Source organism: Microtus ochrogaster, chromosome 2 (assembly GCF_000317375.1).
Source record: "Microtus ochrogaster isolate Prairie Vole_2 chromosome 2, MicOch1.0, whole genome shotgun sequence".
NCBI classification, from domain to species: domain Eukaryota; kingdom Metazoa; phylum Chordata; class Mammalia; order Rodentia; family Cricetidae; genus Microtus; species Microtus ochrogaster.
Genome location: NC_022010.1, coordinates 12926387 through 12944155, shown reverse-complemented (window position 1 = coordinate 12944155; position 17769 = coordinate 12926387). Strand labels below are relative to the sequence as shown.

At 47.5% G+C, this 17769-nt stretch overlaps 1 protein-coding gene across 1 annotated transcript in view; it reads left to right on the top strand.

Moving 5' to 3' along the window:
- Window positions 1-17769, top strand: part of Tctn2 (tectonic family member 2) — a 36145-nt gene that overhangs the window by 7162 nt on the left and 11214 nt on the right. Inside the window, exons 5-13 of the mRNA XM_005344369.3 lie at window positions 462-562; window positions 4229-4425; window positions 5203-5326; window positions 6602-6743; window positions 8937-9002; window positions 11347-11481; window positions 13726-13803; window positions 15922-15999; window positions 17121-17232. Coding sequence (XP_005344426.1) covers window positions 462-562; window positions 4229-4425; window positions 5203-5326; window positions 6602-6743; window positions 8937-9002; window positions 11347-11481; window positions 13726-13803; window positions 15922-15999; window positions 17121-17232 — 1033 coding nt within the window. The remainder of the gene's footprint in view (window positions 1-461; window positions 563-4228; window positions 4426-5202; window positions 5327-6601; window positions 6744-8936; window positions 9003-11346; window positions 11482-13725; window positions 13804-15921; window positions 16000-17120; window positions 17233-17769) is intronic.

Below are 17769 nucleotides of genomic sequence, written 5' to 3'. Positions count from 1 at the left end.
CTTCCAAAGGTCCTGAGTTCAATTCCCAGCAACCACATGGTGGCTCACAACCATCTGTAATGAGGTCTGGTGCCCTCTTCTGGCCTGCAGGCGTACATGCAGACAGAACACTGCATACTAATTAATAAATAAATCTTTAAAATAATAATAACAATAAAAAAGAAACATAAGGTAGAATGCCTGGCATGATGGTGCATACCTGTAATCCTAGTTTTTTGGAGGCAGAGGCAAGTGAATCTCTGTGAGTTCATGGACAGCCAGGCCTATATACTGAGACCCAACCAAAACCACCACCAACTAAGGTGACATGAGTCTCTGCTTCCACACACATGCGCATGCATGTACACGCACATGCATGCACACACACCCTTACACATTGTGATTCAGCCTTTTTGTGAATCTCAAGAACTGTCCATGCTTTTCTTCATAGCTGAACCTTTTCTGCCGTATGTGCTTTTCAGATAACATGACTGGCATTCCTAACCAAGTCTATCAGCCTCTGGGTCCCTGCCCTTGCGACTTGACAGCCAAGGCCTGTGACATTCGCTGCTGCTGTGACCAAGTGAGTTCTTTCTGTTTGCCCGGCTACCTGAGGGCATTTGGGACAACAGTCGCCCCTAGCATCTTTGGATAGGTGACAACAGAGATTATATTTCATTTTACAAATCATTGTTTTTTTTATTTCTAAAGATTTATTTATTTTTATGTGCATTGGTGTTTTGCCTGTGTTTATGTCTGTGTGAGGGTGTCAGGTCCCCTGGAACTGGGGTTACAGACACTTGTGAGCTGCCATGTGGCTGCTGGGAATTGAACATGGTTCCTCTGGAGGAGCAAACAGTACTCTCAATCCCTGAGCCATCTCTCTAACCCTGTTTTTTTGTTTTTATTGTTGTTGGTGTGTTTGTTTGCTTGTTTGTTTTTTCAGATAGGGTCCTGTGCAGCCCAAGCTGGCAGAGGGAGTAGCCTTGAACTCTTGATCTTCCTGCCTCTATCTCCAACCAGAAAACTGTGTTTGAACTGAGTATTTTCTCTTCTAGTATTGTTTGTGCAGTTTGTGGAGGAAAGAGAAAAGAATATGTCTTTGGATAAAGTCACATTTGGAAAGCTATATGATTTTACTACATTTGTTTTTGGCATATGGTGTGGTGTGGTGTGTTTGTGGGCATTATAGAGGCTTATCCCACAGTGCACATGTGAAGGTCAGAGAACAACTTGAGGTTCCAGAATCAAGCCCAAGTTGTCACCTTTGGCAGTAAGCAGCTTTGCATGCTGAGTCACATGGCAAACACACACACCCTCCTGTGTGTGTGTGTGTGTGTGTGTGTGTGTGTGACAATGTCTCACTGTGTAGCCTCAGATTCTTTTTTTTTTTTTTTTTTTTTAGATCTATTTATTTATTATGTACACAGTATTCAGCCTCCATGTTTGCCTGCAAGCCAGAAGAGGGCACCAGATCTCATTACAGATGGTTGTGAGCCACCATGTGGTTGCTGGGAATTGAACTCAGGACCTCCGGAAGAGCAGTCCGTGCTCTTAACCTCTGAGTCATCTCTCCAGCCCCCGTAGCCTCAGATTCTTAAGACAGTCCACCTTCCTCAGCTTCCCTGAGTGCCAAGTTTGTAGGCACAAACCTCAACACCTGTTCTATCTATCTATCTATCTATCTATCTATCTATCTATCTATCTATCTATCTATCTTTTTCTTTCACCTGCCTCCTCTGAGTGCTGGAATTAAAGGTGTGCACCACCACCGTCCAGCTCCATACCTGCCTGGTTTCTAATACATATCATAAAATGTTAAATTTGAGAGAAATGAGAAGAATGTTTGCTAGAACCCATGGTGTCCCAATTTTGCACAAATATGAATGCATGTGGTTTTTTGTTTGTTTGTTTGCTTCTCCCCCTGGGAAAATGCAGTGTTTTGGTGTTTTTGTTCATTTGCTTTGATTCTCACTGTATAATGTTGGTTAGTCTGTAACTAGCTCTGTAGTCCAGGCTGGCCTCGAACTCACAGTTATCCCCCTGCCCCTGCCTCCTGAGTGCTGGGATTAAAGGCATGCGCCACCACCGCCCGGCACTTAGTTGTTTTGCGATAGGTCTCATGTAGCTGCGGATAACCTTAACTCCTGATTCTCTTCTGCTTCCACCTTCCAAGTACTAAAACGACAGATGTTTGATACTATGCCAAGTAAAACAACCCTTCACCCCGCCCCCAGCGATATATAATGTCACCCCCCCCCCAGATATGTGATACCTAATTTTTATCTTTTGAGAGGTAAACACACACCAGGGAACACATCACCATAGCGCTGGGGAGGTGGAGGCAGGAGGGTCAGGGGCTACAGTTCAGCAGCAGCAACTTCAGATTATAGGGCGGCCTGGGGTACACAAGACCCTCAAACAGAAGAAATGGCTGTCAGAAAAACCTGCAGTGTCTTTGTGTTAGAGTGACATGCACCGTGTGTCACTATGGTCCACCGCCATCGGTGTATTTACATAATCAGGTGGCAGGTAACACATGGCACTGTCAGGCTGTACTCAGCCTGTCACTAACAGTGATATGACCTCCTTCACTCCCTGCCCTGGGAGCTGGTTGTATTGTATATTCTATTAGCCGCTACTGTTAGGATTTACCACTCTACTAGCAAGTGTGGTACCACATTCCGGTGAGCCTCGCTCCGGGGAGGTTAAACCTGAGAATCGTCATGAACGTGAAGTTGGCCTGGTCTGCATAGTGAGGCTCTCTCATGACAGAAGAGCAGGGCCAAATGTGGTGGTGCCCATGTATGCACAGGCATGCATGTAGGCAAAACACCCCCACACAAAAAATAAGCATTACTTTAAAAAAAATTCCCAGTCTGCATAATTAGTCCTAGTCAGAGCTTCTCAGTGAGACCCTGCCTCTAAATAACTAAGAAACCAAAAGGTAATAGTGGACAGAACATGGTGCTCATGCTTAACCCCAGCACACGGGAGGCAGAGGCAGGGGGATCTCTGTGACTGTGAGGCCAGCTTGGTCTACCCAGTGAGTTCCAGCCAGAGAGCCCTTGTCTCAGATGATAAGTAGACACACACCAAATGTATTTGTGTCAATGATGTCTTCAGATGGCCCCAACTTATATTTTATGCATGATGTTAATTTTGAGTTTGAGGTACTGGGATTGAATGTAGGCCTCACACATCCGAGGATCCCACTGGGTAATGCACCCAGCTCTTCTCTGTTCCTTTTTTTTTTTTTTTTTCGAGACAGGGTTTCTCTGTGGTTTTGGAGCTCTTGTAGACCAGGCTGGTCTCGAACTCACAGAGATCCGCCTGCCTCTGCCTCCCGAGTGCTGGGATTAAAGGTGTGCGCCACCACCGCCCAGCTCTGTTCCTTTTTAAAATTTGAGACAGAGTCTTGCTAAGTTGCCGAGGCTGGTCTTGAGCTTTTGATCCTCCTTCCTCAGATTCCTGAGTAGCTAAGATTATACACCTGGCTCTTATTCTTTTTTGGTGTGAGTGTGTTTTTTTGAGAAAGGGTTTCTCTGTAATAGCCGTGGCTGTCCTGGAGCTTGCTCTGTAGCCCAAGCCAGTCTCCAGCTCGCAGAGTTCTACCTGCCTCTGCCTCTCAAATTTCGGTATTAAAGACGTGTGCCACTACCACCTGGCTTGAGGCTTATTCCTTTGAAGGCTGGAAGTTTCTGCCTGGGACTTCACTAGGGAGTTGACTAAGGAATTGTGTGTGTGTTGTTGTTGTTGTTGTTGTTGTTGTTGTTGTTGCTCATGAATACACACATTTGTAGAAGCCCGAGGACAACCTTGGATGTTATGCCTTAGGATCATGCATCCTTCTTTCTTTGGAGACAGGACTCCTCACTGAACCTGCAGCTGGCAGAGTAGGCTAGGCTGGCTGTCTAGTGAGCCCCAGGGATCCCCCTCTTTCTGTCTCCCCAGGACTGGAATTATAATCATGGGCCTCCACACCTGTCCTTTCTATGGAGGTCCTTGAACTTGAACTCAGGTCAAATGTGTGGCAAGCATTTTTACTGACCGCGCCTCCCCCACATCCCCAAGGAGCTCTTCTTGCACCGCACAGCACTTTGGGAGGAGATGGAGACATATTGCTTTGTCAGCTACAGGGTTGCAGGCTGGTAGCATCAGAGAGCATGTCATCATGCTTGCTGCAAGCTGTGCCTAGTGTCACAGTGGGAGCGCATGCGCCCTCACTGCCCTTTTGTCTGTTTCCAAGGACTGCCAGCCAGAAGTAAAGGAGCTGTTCCAGCAGTCCTGCTTCTCCGGTGTGTTCGGAGGGGACGTCAACCCTCCCTTCGACCAGCGCTGTGCTGTGGGCACCACTCACGAGACCCCGGACTGGTTTCCTTTCCTGTGTGTGCAGTCACCCCCCTCCACCTCGCCTTTCCTCGGTTACTTCTATCATGGTGCCATGTGAGTAGCCGCTGCCTGGAGGGACCTGTTTCTAGCACCACCAGGTTTCCTCCACTTGGCTTGGGTCACATTTCTTCTCAGTACCTTAAAAAAGTCATACTGGTTTGCGGTTAGTGAGGCCATTTCTCCCAAAGTGTTAGAAAGAACTGAGAACCCAGCAGATGCAGCCAGCAGTTGGCAGTGACTTTCCAGCATGGAGGAAGGGTGCCAAGGGCCCAAAGGGCCCTGAACTTTCTGTGTTTTATACTTCAATATCATGTTGAAATTGTTGTTGTGGTTGTTGCTGTTGTTGTTTGGAGACAGGGTTTCTCAGTGTAGTCCTGACTGTCCTAGAACTCGCTCTGTAGACCAGGCTGGCCTTGAGTTCAGAGATCCTCCTGCCTCAGCCTCGTGAGTGCTGGGATTAAAGGCATATCCTGCTGTTGTCACTGTCACCCCCCCTGAAGAATTTATGACTATGATCTTTGTAAATAAAAAAAAAACGAAGAGCTGGGGTTGGTGTTGTATTCCTGAAACCCCAGCAATCATGAGGCAGAGACAGGAGGATCAGGAGTTCAAAGTCATTCTTGGCTATATAGAGAGTTTGAGGCCAGCCTGGGCTATATGAGACACATAGCAAAGCAGAGAGGAAGCATTACAGGGTGATTTGTTTCTTAGCAGATCATCGTTGAACTATTATCAATCATATTTTTATGGTGTTGGGATGGAACCTTAGCCTATACATAGGCTAAGCAAACACCTGCAGGCCTGCGGATAACCTCTCTTGCGGACTTACAGTTCCCCCAGACGTGACCCCGCCTTTGAAGCCCATCTTCACCTTGACCTAAGGGACTTTGCTGATGCTGGCTACAAACAAGGAGATCCCATCATGACCACAATGGGGTATTTTACCGTCCCTCAGGTAACGCCTTCCATTTCCACATTTGGATTCAAGTAGTGTCCGTCCTAAGCAGCTGGTCTTCCTCCTGTGTATTAACTACTAATAGTCTCTAGACTGAACCGACTTTCTTAAGCCCTCTTCACTAATCACAGGAAGAGTCTCTGTGGAGATGCCTCGGAGGCGGTGGTCAGTTTCCACCTCATCCCCTTTCATTGTTTTGTGGTTTTGTGTTGTTGGGGCTGGTACTGAGGGCCTTGTGTGTACCAGTCAAGGGCTCCACCACCAGGCTACATCCCCAGCCACAGCAATTTCTTTTTTTTTTTTTTTTTTTTTTTGGTTTTTTCGAGACAGGGTTTCTCTGTGGCTTTGGAGCCTGTCCTAGAACTAGCTCTGTAGACCAGGCTGGTCTCGAACTCACAGAGATCCGCCTGCCTCTGCCTCCCAAGTGCTGGGATTAAAGGCGTGCACCACCATCGCCCGGCTACAGCAATTTCTAAGAAGCTAGAAGTATGTGACTGTATAACATTTGGAATGTCGAAACATCCTTTCAGGTTAGAGAGTCTGACATGAAATCTTGGTTTTTTTTCTAATTCCGTCATTATTAGGAGACCATGCCCGTGGGAGGAAAACATGGGATTCATGACAGTTTATTATTTCTGTAAACCTTTTATGTTATTGAAGCTGTTGGGGGTCAGGAGGGGATGCTTAGCAGTAGAGGTTATGCTTGGCTTTCCTGTCTCCCTCAAAATTCAGGCTGTGAGGCCGAGCGATGGTGGCACACGCCTTTAATCCCAGCACTTGGGAAGCAGAGGCAGGCGGATCTCTGTGAGTTCGAGACCAGCCTGATCTACAAGAGCTAGTTCCAGGACAGGCTCCAAAGCCACAGAGAAACCCTGTCTCGAAAAACCAAAGAAAAAAAAATTCAGGCTGTGATGAGAAGAACTGAGGTTGAATATAATCATGACTTTTCAGTGGAAGGGCCAGGGCCTTCCCCGAGTGTATTAGAGAACACTTCTACTAGTAGTGGCTTCCAGATCTTGGCTCCCTAAAGTCGCAGTCACCTTGAGTACTAACTGTTGACATCATCCAGCAATAGCAGTGGGCAGCAGAGAGCAACGTGGGGTAGAGTGGCATCGAAATAGGGTCTCATTGTAGCATAGCCTGGTTCTGAAATTAGTGCAATCCTGCCTGGACCCCCCAAGTCCTGGGATTGCAGACTTAAGCACCACGCTTGACAGAAAGAATGTTTTTAAGACAGGAAGAAGTCGGTGTACCATATTGGTTCCTCGCCCCTAGGTCTCCCTGGCTGGACAGTGTCTGCAGGATGCTCCAGTGGCTTTCCTGAGGAATATTGATATTAAATGTACCATCAATCTGGAAGTGCACCGAGAACGAGATGGCACGGTCCCTGAGAATGTGAAGATTCGCACGGTGGGGGGTAGGCTGCCTCTGTGGTTAAAACAGTGTGTGTAAGCTCCTGGCTCTGCATCTGTGATGGCTCCTCTGTTGGTTGAGGATGGTTTTTTCCACGAGAAAAGTTCAGTCTGACTGGACAGCACCCTGTACATGTGGTTGGTGTTTTCCTCTCTGCTCTGGGCACTGAGTCCCTTCCCCTCCTCAGGTCTCTATTGTGACTTAAGTCAGATCTCCATCCTGTGCACCCTACACACCTGAGGAGCCCCAGGCCTTTCAGTACCAGCAGAGGGAGCTGGCGTTTTCTGTGCAGTGAGCTACTGAGCTCTTGTTTGTCCCTGCACTTCACATCGGCGCATCAGCGGGGCCATTGCTTTGCTGCTGGCTCCCCCTGAACAAAGGATGGAGACACACTGTGACTGCAGCCATGGGGAGGCTGGCTAGTCTGTGGGTCTCTACAGGCGGGCTCACTGGCTCTCAGCATCCAAGAGGAAGTTACAGTTGCTAGTCTCTGCACACACAGATGAACAGTTCCTAAACACGCCTACTCATTCTTCTTTGGAGCTGGCCCATATGAGTAATGGCTTTGCTAATTTCCTATGGGCCAATTGGTCTCAGAGTCCAAGCTCATGTCAAAGTACACACTGACTCAGGATCTCATACACATACACATACACACACACACCCGCCCCACTTCCTCTGCTGCTGCACTTTGCTCTGTGGCCTTCACATCTGACTTCTTTCACTTAGCATCATCTTTTTTGTTTTTCAAGACAGAGTTTCTCTGTGTATCCCTGGCTGTCCTGGAACTCAGTCTGTAGAACAGGCTGACCTTGAATTTAGCGTGTGCCAACTTCTGCCTCTAGCGTCCTGGGATTGAAGGTGGGCACCACCACTGCACACCTTTACGTTAGCATCATCTTTTGAAAGCATATGTCTGTGCCACATGATTTATTTACTTTGTTTTAGGGCCAAGGAGGATTCTGCTGTGTGGCTCAGCCGCATTTTGTGACCGACAGATATCTGGCTTGTTGCCACCTTTTTGTTTTATGACCAGTGCTGGAGTGAGCATCTGGAGACACAGTTTTGTGGGATATGAAGTGGGATTGCCGTGCCATGTAGTTTACTTGACAGTTTGAGGGACCCCAGACACTCCCAAAGTGGCTGCACCACAAGTGCTGGTGTGACTCTTCATGGGTATAGTGAGCAGCTGGGACAGAGGGACCCCAGCCTCTGATGATGTAAGGGGGGAGGGGAGGACCTCAACACAGGCATGGGTGCCCAGTATCCTTTTTCTTTTTTTTTTTTTTTTTTTTTTTTTTTGGAGGGGGGACTTGAGACAGGGTTTCTCTGTGTAGCCCTGGATGTCCTGGAACTCACTCTGTAGACCAGGCTGGCCTCGAGCTCACAGAGATCCACCTGCCTCTGCTTCCAGAGTGCTGGGATTAATGTGGAGGGGGGACTTGAGACAGGGTTTCTCTGTGTAGCCCTGGATGTCCTGGAACTCACTCTGTAGACCAGGCTGGCCTCGAGCTCACAGAGATCCACCTGCCTCTGCTTCCAGCCAGTCTCCTCTTCCTTTTCCTTTTTGAGATAGTATAGCCTAGGGTGACCTTGAGCTTCTGAGCCTTTGTCCTGTGAATGCTGGGATTTCAGGCATGTGTGTCACAAAGCCTGGCTCCTTGTTAGCTCGATAAACCCCTGTGAGTACATGAGTGGCACCATGAGGGACCACACATCTCTGTGAAAGTTAATTTGTTAGGAGAAATTCAATCACACTGTGAACCCCAAGTTTGCATTAGCAGTAATTAAATAAAATTAACCTTGGGTCAGGAGGCTCAGTTAGCAACTAGTTGATAGAAAGTGATCAGAGAGGATCAGAGGGCATCCAGAAGAGATAGAGAGACACACCAGGAGTAGGAAGGATTTGGAGTGGTGCAGACTTTTTTTTTGCAAAAAAAAAAAAAAAAAGAGCAAAAGGATGTTCTGTTTTGGAGAGATGCCAGCAAGGAGAGAAAGTTAGCCAGTTGCTACTGAGCTAGCAGGTTTTCACCCCAGCCTTTGAATCTCTAGTCTTATTTATAAATAGAGAGATAGAAGTTTAGTTAAAGCTACCTTTGGTGGCAGTGGCAGAGTTGCAATTTCTGGCTGAAATAGCAGTAGATTAAGGTGCAGCCACTTGCCAAGTTAAAACACTATTGATTCTGTGTCTCTTTAGGTCTGGTCACACCAAGAGTAAGCTATGAGCAAGCCGCTGACCTGGACAAATGGATCTCCAGTCCAGGTACATAGTGTTACACGTTCATGCCACTTCTACAAAACACAGGTGCTGGTTCCTTTTCTATTTTATTTTCTTTTTGATACAGGGTCTCACTCTGTGGCACTGGATGCCCTGGAACTCCCTATATAGACCAGGCTGGCCTGGAACTCACAGAGATCCACCTGCCTTTTCCTTCTGAGTGCTGGGATTAAAGGTGTGCGACACTATATCTGGGTTGTTGTTTTTGTTTTTTTCAAGACAGGGTTTCTCTGTGTAGCCTTTGCTGTCCAGGAACTCACTCTGTAGACCAGATTCTCCTTGAACTCAGGGATCTGCCTGCCTCTGCCTCCTGAGTGCTGGGATTAGAGTTAGGTGCCACCGCTGCCCAGCATTTTTTAAAAATATTTGTTTATTTATTATGTATACAATATTCTGTCTGTGTGTATGCCTGTAGGCCAGCAGAGGGCACCAGACCCCATTACAGATGGCTGTGAGCCACCATGTGGTTGCTGGGAATTGAACTCAGGTCCTTTGGAAGAGCAGGCAATGTTCTTAACCTCTGAGCCATCTCTCCAGCCCCGCTCCCCAGCATTTTAACAAATTTTTAAAGATTGATTTTTATCTTTGTGTCTGTGTGGTGTATGCTAAGGCCAGAAGAGGGTATCAGATCTCCTGGAGCCTCACTTATGGCTGATTGACGTGAGTGCTAGAAAGCAAACTCTGGTCCTCTGTGAGAGCACACCTTTAAACCCAGCATTTGGCAGACTGAGGCTTGTAGATCACTATGCATTCAAAGCCAGCCTGTCAACATAGCAAGTTACAGGACAGCAAATATATATATATTAGAGACTGTGTCTCAAAACAAACAAAACACAAAATCAGATGACGGGCCAGAGAGACTGTTCAGTGGGTAAAGGTGTTTGCAGTCACGCTTGAGGACCTGAGTTCAGTTCCTGGGACCTGTGTGGTGAAAGGCACCAACCAACTCCTGAAACTTGTCCTTTGACCTCCACTCGGGCACTGTGACAAGCCCCTGCATGTGTATGTGTGTGTGTGGGACATGCAAGGGTGTGTGTGCACATGCAGGAACACACACTAATAAATAAAAATGTGAAAAAAGAAAGGATGGAGAATGATTGAGGAAGATACACAGCACTGACCTCTGACCTCTACATACGTCATGTAGAGGTCACACAGGAATGTTTACACATATGTAAACACACAAAGTAATTAAAAATTTAAAAATGGGGGCTGGAAAGATGACTCAGTGCTTAAGAGCATTGGCTGCTCTTGCAGAGGACCAGGTTCAGTTCCCAGCACCCACATGATGGCCCACATCTGTAACTTCAGTTGCAGGTGATTTGATGCCCTCTGTTGCCCTCCTGGGCACCAGTCACACTCCATGGTGCATACACTTATGTGCACATGCAAGCAAGACCCTCATGCACGTGAAATAAAAATAATACATATATCTTTAGGAAAGAATTGATGGAGGCTCAGCAGAGTTGGGGGACACTCCAGCAGAGTTTTGTTGTATGTTCTGCTTGTGTGGCTTCTGTGGACTCTGAGACCTCAGCCGCCACCTCACAGGCCCTGAGGGAATGTGTGTCAGAGCCCTTGCCAGCACTCAGGTTCTGATGTCTTTGCATAAGTCACTCTTAGGTTGTTAATCCTTGCGGACACAGCAGGATCATTCTTGCCTGCTTTATTTTCTAATCTTCGTGTGTGTGTGTGTGTGTGTGTGTGTGTGTGTGTGTGTGTGTGTGTGTGTGAAAATCAGACAAGTTCAGCTGTGTCTCCCCCTTATTTGAAAGAGGTATCTTGTTCTTTGATGCCAGTGCTGGGCTAGCACCAGAACTGAAGCTGGGCTCTCAGCTGACTTTCTGTGGGTTCTGGGGATCCGAGCCTTCTCTCCAGCCTCCTTTCTTGCATTTCCTGGTAGTTAAACTTTGCAGCCAGAGCAGCTGTGTGGTGTGCCTGATTCAGCAGCCCTTTGTTTTGAATGAAGGTGTGGCCTGTGTTCCTTTTCAGTGGGTTATGACCTTGTTCCTGGCTGTGTGTTTGAAATTCATTCTTTCTAATAGCTTAATAGCTGCTAGGCCTCAGCTCTCTGCTCCCGGATGCCTGAGTGTCCCCAAGTGCAGAGCTCAGTACTGGGGACACAGGAATCACAGGAAAGGGACAGAATCATTCAGGGAGCCCAGGTGGAATAGAAGATGTGGCTAATTGACTTGGGACCACAGGAAGCTCCGTGGAGGAAACAGTGGACGGCTTCCTTAGGGAGCTGGAGAGATGGCCGCTGTGGGGGGGCACTCAGGCAGAGAGAGCCCCAGGAACACTTCACCTCAGAGAGGGTTTTTCCTTGCAGACACACTTGTGAACAGTGGACCTGCCTCCAGAAATGTGAGCGTTGAAGAGGATTATGTTTTCAGATGGCAAAATAATTCCATCAGCGGACTAGACATCACAGTCATCAGGGCAGAGATCAGTGCCCACCAGAAAGGTAACGCTGGTGAGAGGCTGGAAAGCCTTGAGTGGGAAGTGTTTTATTTTCCGATGGTTTCCTGTGACTCTTCCAGTGGAGCCAGACTTGTTTATCATGTGTGTTTATCACTGAATCAAGGAGTCAGTATTTTTTTTTTTTTTTACCCCAAGACAGGGTTTTTCTGTGTAGCCCTGGGTGTCCTGGAATTAGCTCTGTTGACCAGGCTGGCCTTGAACTAACAGAGATCGCCCGCCTCTTGCCTCCTGAGTGCTGGGATTAAATTAAAAGGGTGTGCCACCACCGCGTGGCAGGCGTCAGGACGTCAGACTTAATTTTGCTCTGGGCGTGGTGGCTCACACCTGTGATGCTAGAGCTCAGGAGGCTGAGACAGTGAGACAGTGAGTTCAAAATACATACAGTGAAGCCCTGTCTCAAAGGAACAAAAAAAGTGATTTTTAAAGTAAATGGTACCTAGGCTAGAGAGATGGCTCAGCACTGGCTGCTTTTCCAGAGGACCTGGGGTTCAGTTCCCAGCACCCACATGGCAGCTCACAGATCAGTGTACCCCAGATACTCCACAGACATCTGCAGTGGCTTGCACATCTATACACATGTACGTATAATTAAAAATAAAGTTTCCCTGAGCAGGGGTGGCGCACGCCTTTAATCTCAGCCCGTGGAAGGCAGAGGCAGGCAGATCTCTGTGAATTCATGGCCAACTTGGTCTATAAAGTTCGTTCTGGAACAGTAGTACTGTTACACAGAGAAACCCTGTCCCAATACCCCTCCGAAAAGAATTAAATAAAAAAAAAATAAAGTAAATAGTATCCCTGGGCTGGCAAGATGGCTCTGCTGGGAGGGTGCTTGTGACAAGCCTGACAGCCCTAGCTTGTGTCCCCAGAACTGACTCCTGCAAGTTGTCTTCAGACCCCCACATGTGTGCCAATGCTTGTGTACCCACACACCCACACACATACATGCATACCATTACACCCAGATCACGGAGGTCTCCCCCCCGCACCCCAAGCCAACTAGACCAAACCTGTATGTAAAAGCAAAGAGCCTTTATTCTTACACAAGTTTGCAAACTTGGATTCTCTGTGTGTTCAATGTATTGGAGTGATCGGAGAGCCCCAAGCTCAGCTGGGGTTGGGGTTTTATAGTAGCAATAGAAAAGGTGGGGGTGAGGGATTTGTAAGGTTCAGGACCCCTGACTGGCTGACATTTGTCTAGGGGTGTCTTGGTGAAAAATGGCGGGTGTGTGCTGGCAGGTGACCCTATCTACAATGGTTGGAATGTTAGAAGTTTCCTTTGGAAATGTCCTGGGTGGTGCTGGCTTATGACTTTTCCTGGAACCTGGTTGCTGCCTGCTATGGGTGTGCGGCCTGGGTGCCATGTATGGCCAGGCTGCCCTGGGCCCCACATGGCCTGGGCTCTATTATGTGTGGCTTGGCTGCCCTGCCCCCGCAATAAATAAAACATAATTTTAAAAAGTTTTATTTATTTATTTATCTATCTATTTATTATGTATGCAGTATCTGCCTGCATGTACACCTGCATGTCAGAAGAGGGCACTATATCTCATCATAGATGGTTATGAGCCACCATGTAGTTGCTGGGAATTGAACTCGGAATTCTCTGGAAGAGCAGTCAGTGCTCTTAACCTCTGAGCCATCTCTCCAGCCCAAAACGTAATTTTAAAAGAAGAGAAAAAATGGTATGAGCTTGGCTAGCGTATGCCTTTAATCCCAGCACTCGGGAGGCAGAGGCTGGCAGGAATCTTCTGTGTAGACCAGGTTGGCTTCAGCCTCCTGAGTGCTGGGACCAAATGTGTGTAATAACATACTTGATTTGTTTCTGTTTTGGTCTTGGTTTTTGTTTTGTTTTGCTTTTTTTAGATGATAGCCTGGGGGCTGGAGAGATGGCTCAGTGGTTAAGAGCATTGCCTGCTCTTCCAAAGGTCCTGAGTTCAATTCCCAGCAACCACATGGTGGCTCACAACCATCTGTAATGGGGTCTGGTGCCCTCTTCTGGCCTGCAGGCATACACACAGACAAAATATTGTATATGTAATAAATAAATAAATAAATATTAAAAAAAAAGATGTTAGCCTGGACTGGCCTCCACCTCAAAGCCATCCTCCTGCCTCAGCCTCCTGAGTGCTGGAATTACGGCGTGTGTTGCCATGCCTGGCACATGGGCATTGCTTTCTTTTCCCAGTGAAATGGTACACATTATGTCTCCAGTTTCTTTCATCTCTAGGAACAATGGCCCAAAGATTCACAGTGAAGTTTTTAAGCCATGACAGTGGTGATAAGAAGGAATCTTCTGGAAACCCAGGTAGGACAACTGATGTGCTGGTCTGCACATGCCCTAGGGCTCTCCTGGGCTGTGACATGGTTATCAGGAGCTACCCTGAGTTGTGTTCGTCTCCATGGCCGGTTTATCCTGTGACAGTCCACTTTCTCCGACGGCAACTCAATATTGTAATATACAATGTTGCTTTAAATGCAAATTTTATTCTCTTTAGGTGTTTTATTTTTGTATTTTGTATTTTGTGGGGTTCTTTAGTTCCTGTTTTTTGTTTTGTTTTGTTTTGTTTTTCTATAGGACTTCTCAATGTAGCCCTGGCTGTCCTGGAATTCTCTCCGTGAACTCAGAGATTAGCCTGCCTCTGTCTCCCAGTGCTGGGATTAAAGGCATGCACCACCACCACTGACTAGTGTGTGTGTGTGTGTGTGTGTGTGTGTGTGTGTGTTTAATGATTTATTTTTATTTCATGTGCATTGGTGTTTTGCCTGCATGTATGTCTGTTGGATCCCCTGGAACTGGAGTTACAGACAGTTGTGAGCTGCCATGTGGGTGCTGGGAATTGAACCTGGGTCCTCTGGAAGAGTAGTCAGTGCTCTTAACCACTGAGCCATCCCTCCAGTCTCTTTTTTAAAGAATTATTTTTACTTTTGTCTGTGTTTGTGTTCACTTGCATGTGAGTTCACTCACACGTGCCTCTTGTGTGCAGACACCCATGTAGGTCAGACTCCCTGGGTCTGGAGTTTCAATCAGTTGTGAGTTGCCCAGCACGTGTGTTGGGACCCAACCTGGGGTCTTCTGGAAGAGTAACAAGTGCTCCCAAACACTGAACCATCTCCCTAGATCCCAGGAGGGCTTTTTTTTTGTATTTGTGTGTAGCCAAGACTGGCCTTGAATTCTGGATCTAATGTCCTCCCTCAACCTTCCAAGTAGCTAGGATTATAGGCACTGTACCACCACCTGGTGCCTTTTAAAAGATGTTTATTGTGTATACAGTGTTCTGCCTGCAGGCCAGAAGAGGGCACCAGATCTCATTACAGATGGTTGTGAGCCACCATGTGGTTGCTGGGATTAAACTCAGGACCCTTGGAAAAGCAGCCAGTTCTCTTGACCTCTGAACCATCTCTCCAGCCCACCTTTGTCCTTTTGAAAGAAAGCTGATACTTGGTGGGCCACGGTCCTCTAAGTATGGCAGCATTGCCACCTTAGAGTGGTTGTGACGGTATCTACAGGAAACCCCAGTGAGGTCAGGCCTGCTTCCCTCCCAGCTGCTTGGGAGATACTGGTGCATGGGGGGTGAAAGGCTGAGGGGTTCCCCATCCATGCAGCAGGAGATACTGGCGCATAGGGGGTGGAAGGCTAACTGAGGGGTGCTCCATCCACGCGGCAGGACATCACCACCCGTGCTGGTGGGGTTCTCAGCGCTGTCACTGTCTTAAGGTCACCCACACTCCTGTGAGTTAGCACACCAAAGCCGTGGGCTCATGCCCTTCAATCCCAGTTCATTCACATGCAGTCAGGGCAAGGCCCACACCGGCTTGCTGTGCACCTGCTCATCTCCTGCCCTTTCGGCCTCCTTGGTGCCTGGTTTGCACCTGTGACGTGGTATCCTATGTGGAGCTGGTAACATTTTAGATATGCTGGGATAAGTAAAGTACATCAGGACATCAGGGAGGCTGGTGTTCAGGAGTGGTGGGAAGTAAGGTCAGAGTAGCCATGGGCTGTGACCGTGACTGGGCCCAGATTTGTGGGACGGGCACTAAATCACTGGGGGATGGAGAGGGAAGTGGGAACACGCAGAGTTGGCCATTGCTGTGGGGTTCTCCTGGGGAATGCTGGTGCTGCACATGTTGGCTAGGAATGTGGCACAGCCTTCAATTTCAGAGCTTCCTCCCTCCATAGCTTGAGAATGGGGTTGCACATGGGTGCCGTCAGGCCTGACTAAAAATGAATAAGTCAAAAAAATCGAAATAGGAAGTAGAAATCACCATCCTCTTGCCTCAGCCTTTCAATTGTTGGGGTCACCTGCTGCTGTGTGGGCACAGGGATAGCGTTTACAAAGCTCCGCCTCCACCTCCAAGGCTTCCCTGTCCTGCTGTCTGATGTAAGAGAAGATGCCAGCTCTCCCTGCCTTGTTTGCTGTTCTAGGTTACCAGCTTGGCAAGCCAGTCCGCGCCCTGCATACCGATGGGATGAATGTCACTGTGTTGCACCTCTGGCAGCCAGGTGATGTGCTTTGCCATGGCGATTTGCCCCTGGCAAACAGGAGCTAGAAAATCTGCTGCTCTTTTGGCCTGTGGCGTGGGGGGGGGGGTGGAGGGCTGCCTTTTGTGTCTCTGTGGCTTCCCACCCCCACCCCCAAGGTTGTCTAGCATGTTGTACCTATGTACTGGGTATTTGAAGAGCGGTTCAGGCGTGACTGGGCTCTCTGTGGCCAGCATGCTGCCCCTTGGAATGGTGGGCACCCAGTGCTGCAGTAGGAGATGCCCACACGTGTCAGAAGCAGCGATGTCCACTACCAAGGAGTCACTGAACTTGGTCCAGGAATTCTCACAGAGAATAGTGTCTTTGTTTGGCTTTGAAAGGATCAGAAGGATTAGAATAGCAGTTCTCAACCTTTCTAATACTGTGACCCTTTAATACAGTTCCTTATATCATGGTGACCCCCAAGCACAAAATTCTTTTCTTTCTTTTTTTTTCCATAGTCCATAAAGGCTCTTTATTTATGTTTTATATCTCTAGAAAAAGAATCATGTGGTTGCTGGGAATTGAACTCAGAACCTTTGGAAGAGCAGTGCTCTTAACCACTGAGCCATCTCTCCAGCCCCTACAAAATTATTTTCTTTGTTATTTTAGAGCTGTAATTTTGCTTCTGTTATGAATCGTAAAGTAAGCATCTGATATGAGACCCCCAAAGGGCTTATGACCCACAGGTTGAAGACGACCAGATCAGAGTAACGAAATGACCCAGTTTGCAGAAACGGAAACATTTTGTTTTACTTTACATTACTGGTTTTGTATTGTTTAGCCTGCTGTGCTGGACATTCCTGCTATCCCAGCACTTTAAGATGTGGAGGCAGGAGGACCAGGAGGTCAAGGTCATCCTCAGCTTCATCATCAGCCCAAGGCCAGACTGGGCTGTGTGAGACCCTGTCTCAAAAAAGATGAAAATTAACACTTTTTGTTTGTTTGATTGAAAAGGGTCATTTTATGTTGTTCAGGCTGGCCTTGAACCGCCATGCTCCTGCCTCCACCTCCTGAGTACCGCTGAGAGGGCTTTCAGGAAACACCTGGAAGTAAATCTTTGTCTATTAGCAGAACAGTGAGAACTCATCTTTCTGTTGCAGCTGGAAGGGGCCTGTGCACATCAGCCGCTCTCAGACCCATTTTATTTGGAGAGAATGTACTTGCCGGCTGCCTTTTGGAGGTTGGGATTAATGAGAACTGTACGCAGCTCCGGTGAGTCTTATATTGGTTGGTTTATGTGAAGTGGGGTCTCATAACCAAGGATGGCCTTGAACTCTTGATCCTACTGTCTCCACCTCCCCAGGACTGGCTCAGTGAGTTTCATTCATTAATTTTCCTGCATTTTGAGTGGTTTCCTTAAAATTAATTTATTATGTGAATGTTAAAGACAGAAGCGTGTACACGCATGTGCACACACACACACACACACACACACACACACATGCACAGAGAGAACTTGCACATCAACACAGGCAAGCAGACCTGGGGATGAGAACCATTCATGCTTAAACAAGGCTTCTGGTGTGGGAGCCTTCTCTGAAAACTGGATGAAGGGCCAGGGCCATCTGTAGTTTTAACTGCACGATTAGTGTTTGGAAAATGTTTGTGCACATGTGTGTATTTAACATTTGTCCATGAAATTATTATTATAATTTTTTTTTTGGGTTTTTTGAGACAGGGTTTCTCTGTGGTTTTGGAGCCTGTCCTGGAACTAGCTCTGTAGACCAGGCTGGTCTCGAACTCACAGAG